Genomic DNA, 11,618 nt, shown 5'->3' on the forward strand with positions numbered 1-11,618 from the left:
TGTATAGTGTATATTGATGTGTATAGTGTATATTGATGTGTATATTGATGTGTATATTGATGTGTATATTGATGTGTATATTGATGTGTATATTGATGTGTATATTGATGTGTATATTGATGTGTATAGTGTATATTGATGTGTATATTGATGTGTATATTGATGTGTATAGTGATGTGTATATGTATATTGATGTGTATATTGATGTGTATATTGATGTGTATATTGATGTGTATATTGATGTGTATATTGATGTGTATATTGATGTGTATATTGATGTCTATATTGATGTGTATATTGATGTGTATATTGATGTGTATATTGATGTGTATAGTGTATATTGATGTGTATATTGATGTGTATATTGATGTGTATATTGATGTGTATAGTGTATATTGATGTGTATAGTGTATATTGATGTGTATAGTGTATATTGATGTGTATAGTGTATATTGATGTCTATATTGATGTGTATATTGATGTGTATATTGATGTGTATAGTGTATATTGATGTGTATAGTGTATATTGATGTGTATATTGATATTGATGTGTATAGTGTATATTGATGTGTATAGTGTGATGTGTATATTGATGTGTATAGTGTATATTGATGTGTATAATGTATATTGATGTGTATAGTGTATATTGATGTGTATAGTGTATATTGATGTGTATAGTGTATATTGATGTGTATAGTGTATATTGATGTCTATATTGATGTGTATAGTGTATATTGATGTGTATAGTGTATATTGATGTCTATATTGATGTGTATAGTGTATATTGATGTGTATAGTGTATATTGATGTCTATATTGATGTGTATAGTGTATATTGATGTGTATATTGATGTGTATATTGATGTGTATAGTGTATATTGATGTGTATAGTGGATGTCTATATTGATGTGTATAGTGTATATTGATGTGTATAGTTATATTGATGTGTATATTGATATAGTGTATATTGATGTGTATATTGATGTGTATATTGAGTGTATATTGATGTGTATAGTGTATATTGATGTGTATAGTGTATATTGATGTGTATAGTGTATATTGATGTGATGTGTATATTGTGTATATTGATGTGTATATTGATGTGTATAGTGTATATTGATGTGTATATTGATGTGATATATTGATGTGTATAGTGTATATTGATGTGTATATTGTGTATAGTGTATATTGATGTATATTGATGTCTATATTGATGTATAGTGTATATTGATGTGTATAGTGTATATTGATGTGTATATTGATGTGTATAGTGTATATTGATGTGTATATTGATGTGTATATTGATGTCTATATTGATGTGTATAGTGTATATTGATGTGTATATTGTGTATATTGATATTGATGTGTATATTGTGTATATTGATGTGTATAGTGTATATTGATGTGTATATTGATGTCTATATTGTGTATAGTGTATATTGATGTGTATATTGATGTGTATATTGATGTATATTGATGTGTATAGTGTATATTGATGTGTATATTGATGTGTATAGTGTATATTGATGTGTATATTGATGTGTATATTGATGTGTATAGTGTATATTGATGTGTATATTGATGTGTGTATATTGTGTATATTGATGTGTATAGTGTATATTGATGTGTATATTGGTGTATATTGATGTGTATATTGATGTCTATATTGATGTGTATATTGATGTGTATAGTGTATATTGATGTGTATATTGATGTGTATATTGATGTGTATATTGATGTATATTGATGTGTATAGTGTATATTGATGTGTATAGTGTATATTGATGTGTATATTGATGTGTATATTGATGTGTATAGTGTATATTGATGTGTATATTGATGTGTATATTGATGTGTATATTGATGTGTATATTGATGTGTGTATATTGATGTGTATAGTGTATATTGATGTGTATATTGTTTATTGATGTGTATATTGATTGATGTATATTGATGTGTATATGTATATTGATGTGTATAGTGTATATTGATGTGTATAGTGTATATTGATGTGTATATTGATGTGTATATTGATGTGTATATTGATGTGTATATTGATGTATATATGTGATGTGTATATTGATGTGTATATTGATGTGTATAGTGTATTTGATGTGTATGTGTATATTGATGTGTATATTGATGTGTATATTGATGTGTATATTGATGTGTATATTGATGTGTATATTGATGTCTATATTGATGTGTATAGTGTATATTGATGTGTATATTGATGATGTGTATATTGATGTGTATATGTATATTGATGTGTATATTGATGTGTATATGATGTATAGTATATTGATGTGTATAGTGTATATTGATGTGTATATTGATGTGTATATTGATGTGTATATGATGTGTATATTGATGTGTATATTGATGTGTATTGATGTGTATAGTTGTATGATGTGTATATTGATGTGTATAATGATGTGTATATTGATGTGTATTGATGTGTATATTGATGTGTATATTGATGTGTATAGTGTATATTGATGTGTATATTGATGTGTATATTGATGTGTATATTGATGTGTATATTGATGTGTATATTGATGTGTATTGATGTGTATATTGATGTGTATATTGATGTGTATTGATGTGTATATTGATGTGTATATTGATGTGTATTGATGTGTATAATGATGTGTATATTGATGTGTATAATGATGTGTATATTGATGTATATTGATGTGTATATTGATTGATGTGTATATTGATGTGTATATTGATGTGTATTGATGTGTATATTGATGTGTATTGATGTGTATATTGATGTGTATATTGATGTGTATATTGATGTGTATATTGATGTGTATATTGATGTGTATATTGATGTGCATATTGATGTGTATATTGATGTGTATATTGATGTGTATATTGATGTGTATATTGATGTGTATATTGATGTATATTGATGTGTATATTGATGTGTATATTGATGTGTATATTGATGTGTATATTGATGTGTATATTGATGTGTATAGTGTATATTGATGTGTATATTGATGTGTATATTGATGTGTATAGTGTATATTGATGTGTATATTGATGTGTATATTGATGTGTATATTGATGTGTATAGTGTATATTGATGTGTATAGTGTATATTGATGTGTATAGTGTATATTGATGTGTATAGTGTATATTGATGTGTATATTGATGTGTATATTGATGTGTATATTGATGTGTATAGTGTATATTGATGTGTATAGTGTATATTGATGTGTATAGTGTATATTGATGTGTATATTGATGTGTATAGTGTATATTGATGTGTATAGTGTATATTGATGTGTATAGTGTATATTGATGTGTATAGTGTATATTGATGTGTATAGTGTATATTGATGTGTATAGTGTATATTGATGTGTATATTGATGTGTATATTGATGTGTATAGTGTATATTGATGTGTATAGTGTATATTGATGTGTATAGTGTATATTGATGTGTATAGTGTATATTGATGTGTATAGTGTATATTGATGTGTATATTGATGTGTATAGTGTATATTGATGTGTATAGTGTATATTGATGTGTATATTGATGTGTATATTGATGTGTATAGTGTATATTGATGTGTATATTGATGTGTATATTGATGTGTATAGTGTATATTGATGTGTATAGTGTATATTGATGTGTATAGTGTATATTGATGTGTATTGATGTGTATAGTGTATATTGATGTGTATATTGATGTATATTGATGTGTATATATATTGATGTCTATATTGATGTGTATAGTGTATATATTGATAGTGTATATTGATGTGTATAGTGTATATTGATGTGTATAGTGTATATTGATGTGTATATTGATGTGTATAGTGTATATTGATGTGTATAGTGTATATTGATGTGTATAGATGTGTATATTGATGTGTATAGTGTATATTGATGTGTATAGTGTATATTGATGTGTATAGTGTATATTGATGTGTATAGTGTATATTGATGTGTATATTGTATATTGTGTATATTGATGTGTATAGTGTATATTGATGTGTATAGTGTATATTGATGTGATATTGATGTGTATAGTGTATATTGATGTGTATAGTATATTGATTGATAGTGTATATTGATGTGTATAGTGTATATTGATGTGTATAGTGTATATTGATGTGTATAGTGTATATTGATGTGTATATTGTGTATGTATTGATGTATATTGATGTGTATAGTGTATATTGATGTGTATAGTGTATATGATGTGCATATTGATGTGTATAGTGTATATTGAGGTGTATATTGATATGTAGAGATGTGTATATATAGATGATGGAGGATGCCGATTGATGTGTATAGTGTATATTGATGTGTATAGTGAGAGTGTATAGTGTATATTGAAGTGTATAGGGTATATTGGAGGTGTATAGGTATATTGATGTGAAAAGGATGATATTGATGTGTATATTGATGTGTATATTTTGTATATTGATGTGTATAGTGTATATTGATCTGTATAGAGAGGTATATTGATGTGTATAGTGTATATTGATGTGATAGTGTATATTGATGTGTATATTGAGGTGCAGAGTGTATATTGATGTGTAGAGAGATAGTGTATATTGATGTGTATAGTGTATATTGATGTGTATGTGTATATTGATGTGTATATTGATGTGTAGATAATTGATGTGTATAGAATTGATGGATAGTGTATATTGATGTGTATTGAGTGTATATTGATGTGTATAGATGTATATTGATGTGTATAGTGTATATTGATGTGTATAGTGTATATTGATGTGTATATTGATGTGTATAGTGATGTATATGAGGATGTATATAGTGTATATTGATGTGTATAGTGTGTATTGAAATGTATAGTGTATATTGAAGTGTATATTGATGTGTATATTGATATTGATGTATAGTGTTATTGATGTGTATAGTGTATATTGATGTGTATATTGATGTGTAAAAAATGTGTATATTGATGTGTATATTGATGTGTATATTGATGTGTATAGTGTATATTGATAGTATAGTGTATATTTGATGTTATAGTGTATATTGATGTGTATAGTGTATATTGATGTCTATATTGATGTGTATATTGATGTGTATAAAATGTATATTGATGTATAGTGTATATTGATGTGTATAGTGTATATTGAAATGTGATGTGTATATTGATGTGTATATTGATGGTGTATATGTATATTGATGTGTATAGTGTATATTGATGTGTAAGTGTATATTGATGTGTATAGTTATTGATGTGGTATTGATAGTGTATATTGATGTGTATAGTGTATATTGATGTGTATGTGTATATTGATATATAGTGATATTGTGTATATTGATGTGTATATTGATGTGTATATTGATGTGTATAGTGTATATTGATGTTTATATTGTGTAATTGATGTGTATAGTGTATATTATGTGTTAGTGTATATTGATGTGCATAGTGTATATTGATGTGTATAGTGTATATTTTGTGTATATTGATGTGTTCAGTGTATTTTGTGTATAGTGTATATTGATGTGTATATATTTGATGTGTATAGTGTATATTGATGTATAGAAAATGTATATTGAATAGTGTATAATGTCTATATTGATGTGTATAGTGTATATTGATGTGTATAGTGTATATTGATGTCTATATTGATGTGTATAAGTGTATATTGATGTGTATAAATTGATGTCTATATTGATGTGTAAAGTGTATATTGATGTGTATAATGTTATTGATGTCTATATTGATGTATAGCTGTGTATATTGATGTGTAAGTGTATATTGATGTGTATAGTGTATATTGATGTGTATAGTGTATATTGATGTGTATAGGGTATATTGATGTGTATGATGTATATTGATTGTATAGTGTATATTGATGTGTATAGTGTATATTGATGTCTATATTGATGTGTATAGTGTTATGATGTGTATTTGATGTTATAGTTGATGTATAGTGTATATTGATGTGTATATTGGCTGTGTATATTGATGTGTATAGTGTATATTGATGTCTATATTGGGTGTATAGTGTATATTGATGTGTATGTGTATATTGATGTGTATAGTGTATATTGATGTGTATATTTGTATATTGATGTGTATAGTGTATATTGATTTTAGTTGTATATTGATGTGTATATTATTGATGTGTATATGATGTGTATATTGGTATACTGTATATTGTCTGTATAGAATGTGTATAGATGTGTATATTGAGGTGTTATTGATGTGATATAGTGATAGTGTGTATAAAAACATATTGATTATAGTGTATATTGATGTGTACAGTGTATATTGATGTGTATAGTGTGTATATTGATGTGTATATTGATGTGTGTGTATTGAGGGTGTATAGTGTGGGCTTGAGGAAGTAGTGTATAATGAGGTGTATAGTATATTGGGTGATGTGTATAGTGTATATTGATGGTGTATATTGTGTATATTGATGTGTATAGTGTATATTGATGTGTATATTGATGTGTATATTGAGTGTATATTGATGTGTATAGTGTATATTGATGTGTATAGTGTAGATTGATGTGTTGTGTATATTGATGTTATAGCTATATTGATGATGATATTGATGTGTATAGTGTATATTGAATAGTGTATATTGATGTGTATATTGATGTGTAAAATATTGATCTATAGTGTATATTGTATAGTGTATATTGATCTGTGTATATTGATGTGTATATTGATTTACTATGTAGATGTGTATATTGATGTGTATATTGAGTGTATATTGATGTGTATAGTGTGATGTGTATAGTGTATATTGATGTGTATAAAGTATATTGATGTCTAGTATTTGATGTGTATAGTGTATATTGATGTGTATAGTGTATATTGATGTCTATATTGATGTATAGTGTATATTGATGTGTATATCATATTGATGGTTGTGTTATTGATGTGTATAGTGTATATTGATGTCTATATTGATGTGTATAGTGTATATTGATGTGTATCTGTATATTGAGTATATTGATGTGTATAGTGTATATTGATTTCTGTATAGCTGTATATTGATGTGTATAGTGTATATTGATGTGTATAGTGTATATTGATGTGTATAGTATATTGATGTGTATAGTGTATATTGATGTGATGTGTATATTATGTGATGTCTATATTGATGTGTATAGTGTATATTGATGTGTATAGTGTATATTGATGTGTATATTGCTTATCTGTATATTGATGTGTATATTGATGTGAGTCTATATTGATGTGTATAGTGTATATTGATGTGTATAGTGTTATTGATGTGTTTAGTGTATATTGTGTCTATATTGATGTGTATAGTGTATATTGATGTATAAATATTGATTGTATGTCTATATTGATGTGTATAGTGTATATTGATGTGTATATTGATGTCATATTGATGTGTATAGTGTATATTGATGTGTATATTGATGTCTATATTGATATTGATGTATAGTGTATATTGATGTGTATATTGATGTTATATTGATGTGTATATGTATATTGATGTGTATATTGATGTGTATATTGATGTCTATATTGATGTGTATGTGTATATTGATGTGATGTGTATATTGCTATATTGATGTGTATAGTTATATTGATGTGATGTGTTAGCTGTATATTGATCATATTGATGTGTATATTGATGTCTATATTGAAAGTATATTGATGTGTATATCTGATGTGTATATTGATGTCTATATTGATGTGTATATTGATGTATATTGATGTGTATAGTGTGACATATTGATGTGTATATCTGATGTGTTATTGATGTGTATATTGATATCTGTATATTGATGATAAATGACATATGTATATTGATGTGTATAGTGTATATTGATGTGTATAGCTATATTGTCTATTGAAAGTGTATATGTATAGTTGATGTGTATATGTATATGTGTATAGTGTATAGTTGTCTAGTGTGTATTGATATTGATGTGTTTCTGTATATTGATGTGTATAGCTATATTGATGTGATACAATAGACATAGTGTATATTGATGTGTATAGTGTATATTGATGTGCATTCATTCCTCATCTGTAAAAGAGACCTAGGTCTCAGGATTACAAATATTTTCCTTCTCTTTCTCAGATAACAGGAGGATGCCGAGCGATGTGTTTCCGGTAACTGCATTGCCTTGAGACAGCGGCTGCATTGAAGCACTGAAGGGATGGAGGGAGGAAAAATACTGGAGGAAAAATACTGGATGACAAAAAGGAGGACAAAGAGAGATTGTTTTATCTTTGCACAGGCATCAAAAAAAGACTTTGTTTTATCTGTCCAGAGAGAGAGAGAGAGAGAGAGGGGGGGAGAGAGAGAGAGAGAGAGAGAGAGAGAGAGAGAGAGAGAGAGAGAGAGAGAGAGATGAGAGAGAGACAGAGAGAGAGAAAGAGATCTGAGAGAGACAGAGAGAAGAGAGAGAGAGAGAGAGAGAGAGAGAGAGAGAGAGAGAGAGAGAGAGGTTGTGATTGTGATGCAGATGCAGATGCAGATAAAGTCTCAGAAGATGGAGAGGTGCAATATGGGACATTGAGTTTATTGAGACAAAGGCCAGCATGAAACTGGAGTCATCCTTCTTAAAATAACAAAGTGAAAAAATATTTTTAAAAATTTAAAAATTTAAAAAAAGGAACTTAAAAGGAACAAACGGACAGAAATCCATGTGAATGTGCAGTTTGGTTTTCAGATCATGACAGTTTTTTTAATAGGACTATTTTAAAGAAAGGTTTTAGACAAAAACAAACAAATTAAACGGGTTGTCTTCCTTTGATATTAAGCTACTATATTTTTTTTTATTATTATTTTCATGATTTAAAATGTAGTTTTCTGAGACAAAAAAAAAAGTTAAATCTTTTTTTGCCTTAATTTCTCAGACGTTGGAAACTGATCATCATTTTGTCTAAAATTGTTTAATTAAAACATCTGTAAAAAATAAAAAATAAAAATAAAGAGGGTTATAAAATGCTTCAGATGGTTCATGATAAACCGAGACTAAATCTATAGAGGTCAGATGCACAGGTTATAAAGAGAACTGTAATGAAGAAGATTTTATATGATGTGGTTTGTAGTCATTTGTGTTTGGTTTTTTTGGGGGGGGGGGGGGGATCTCCATGGTGATAGTAGGTGGGCGGGGGCAAGAAAAATTATATATAACCGCTGTATTGTGGGAAATGCAGTTTATCGATGAAAAAATGTTTTGGGTTACTACTTAACAATGGCATTAGTGGGTTTTTACTTGCAATATTTGTTTTTACAAAGTTCAACATTTTTTTTGTTTTTGTTGCCTGCTTTTGCTTGTCTCATCTTGTCTGAACAAGAAATGAAAACAAAAACAACCAAATAAGTCGACGTCCAGTGAAAACATAAATATATTGATAAAAATGATCTGTGTACAAAGGGACATGTGTTGAAAAATGAAGCAATAGTTAAAAAAAAAATTTGGTGACAATTTTCTCTAGTCTTTTTTTTTTATAGCTGTGTATCAAATGCAGCCAACAAACAGAAGTTTTTTATACCACAGAAGAACAAACAGGGAGATACAGTGGAGTAGACTGAGAGATTTGTAAAAAAAAACATATTTTAACTTTTCCGTTTGGCTTTCTTGCTTTTGTTGTATGATGCTCTGTACATTAGATGGTTCATTGGACCTGTGGGCTTAAGGACTCTTCCCATTGGCTCTGTTGGGGTTGAGGTGTTCATAGGGTTCTACCATTGGTGCAGTCACGTGTCACTCATACCTTCAGCAAGAAGGTGTGTAAAACAGGTCAGAGAACTGTGCCACAGATAAAAAGCTTAGTTGTAATCGTAACCCTTCTACAAGGGGGAGCTCCAATACAATCTGAGAGAAATCTGACACAGAGAAACAGAGAAAACCCTTCAGTTTCAGTGTCTGATATAGTGATGGTGGTTTATCCAATGTAAAACCACACAGTCTCTCTTAATTTACCACTGAACGGACAGCCACTGTTATAACAGACACAAACCAGGAAGTACATGTTACAGGAAGTAAAACTCATCTGCTGAGCCCCGTTACTGAAGGGATAGAATACTACTGTCTGCAAAGACATCATGCTAGTTTCTGGTAGCTTATCTGATCATCTTTAGCTATCTTGTCTGAGACAAAGACACCATGCTAGTTTCTGGTTGCTTATCTGATCATCTTTAGCTATCTTGTCTTAGACAAAGACATCATGCTAGTTTCTGGTTGCTTATCTGATCAACTTTAGCTATCTTGTCTGAGACAAAGACATCATGCTAGTTTCTGGTTGCTTATCTGATCATCTTTAGCTATCTTGTCTGAGACAAAGACACCATGCTAGTTTCTGGTTGCTTATCTGATCATCTTTAGCTATCTTGTCTGAGACAAAGACATCATGCTAGTTTCTGGTAGCTTATCTGATCATCTTTAGCTATCTTGTCTGAGACAAAGACATCATGCTAGTTTCTGGTTGCTTATCTGATCATCTTTAGCTATCTTGTCTTAGACAAAGACATCATGCTAGTTTCTGGTAGCTTATCTGATCATCTTTAGCTATCTTGTCTGAGACAAAGACATCATGCTAGTTTCTGGTTGCTTATCTGATCATCTTTAGCTATCTTGTCTTAGACAAAGACATCATGCTAGTTTCTGGTTGCTTATCTGATCATCTTTAGCTATCTTGTCTTAGACAAAGACATCATGCTAGTTTCTGGTTGCTTATCTGATCATCTTTAGCTATCTTGTCTTAGACAAAGACATCATGCTAGTTTCTGGTTGCTTATCTGATCATCTTTAGCTATCTTGTCTGAGACAAAGACATCATGCTAGTTTCTGGTTGCTTATCTGATCATCTTTAGCTATCTTGTCTGAGACAAAGACATCATGCTAGTTTCTGGTTGCTTATCTGATCATCTTTAGCTATCTTGTCTGAGACAAAGACATCATGCTAGTTTCTGGTTGCTTATCTGATCATCTTTAGCTATCTTGTCTTAGACAAAGACATCATGCTAGTTTCTGGTTGCTTATCTGATCATCTTTAGCTATCTTGTCTTAGACAAAGACACCATGCTAGTTTCTGGTTGCTTATCTGATCATCTTTAGCTATCTTGTCTGAGACAAAGACACCATGCTAGTTTCTGGTTGCTTATCTGATCATCTTTAGCTATCTTGTCTGAGACAAAGACATCATGCTAGTTTCTGGTAGCTTATCTGATCATCTTTAGCTATCTTGTCTTAGACAAAGACACCATGCTAGTTTCTGGTTGCTTATCTGATCATCTTTAGCTATCTTGTCTGAGACAAAGACACCATGCTAGTTTCTGGTTGCTTATCTGATCATCTTTAGCTATCTTGTCTGAGACAAAGACACCATGCTAGTTTCTTGTCTGAGACAAAGACATCATGCTAGTTTCTTGTCTGAGACAAAGACACCATGCTAGTTTCTTGTCTGAGACAAAGACACCATGCTAGTTTCTTGTCTGAGACAAAGACACCATGCTAGTTTCTGGTATCTTGTCTGAGACAAAGACATCATGCTAGTTTCTGGTATCTTGTCTGAGACAAAGACATCATGCTAGTTTCTGGTAGCTTATCTGATCATCTTTAGCTATCTTGTCTTAGACAAAGACACCATGCTAGTTTCTGGTTGCTTATC

The 11,618-nt window shown here is 29.5% G+C and overlaps 1 protein-coding gene across 1 annotated transcript in view; it reads left to right on the forward strand.

The window, feature by feature from the left end:
- LOC135570990 (RNA-binding motif, single-stranded-interacting protein 3-like) overlaps positions 1–8,369 on the forward strand; it is a 57,389-nt gene extending 49,020 nt beyond the window's left edge. The window contains exon 6 of the mRNA XM_065016805.1: positions 8,077–8,369. Within this exon, the coding sequence (XP_064872877.1) occupies positions 8,077–8,080 (4 nt within the window). The 3' untranslated portion in view covers positions 8,081–8,369. The remainder of the gene's footprint in view (positions 1–8,076) is intronic.
- Positions 8,370–11,618: the final 3,249 nt, after the last annotated feature.

This window comes from Oncorhynchus nerka, unplaced genomic scaffold (assembly GCF_034236695.1).
Source record: "Oncorhynchus nerka isolate Pitt River unplaced genomic scaffold, Oner_Uvic_2.0 unplaced_scaffold_864, whole genome shotgun sequence".
Lineage (NCBI taxonomy): Eukaryota > Metazoa > Chordata > Actinopteri > Salmoniformes > Salmonidae > Oncorhynchus > Oncorhynchus nerka.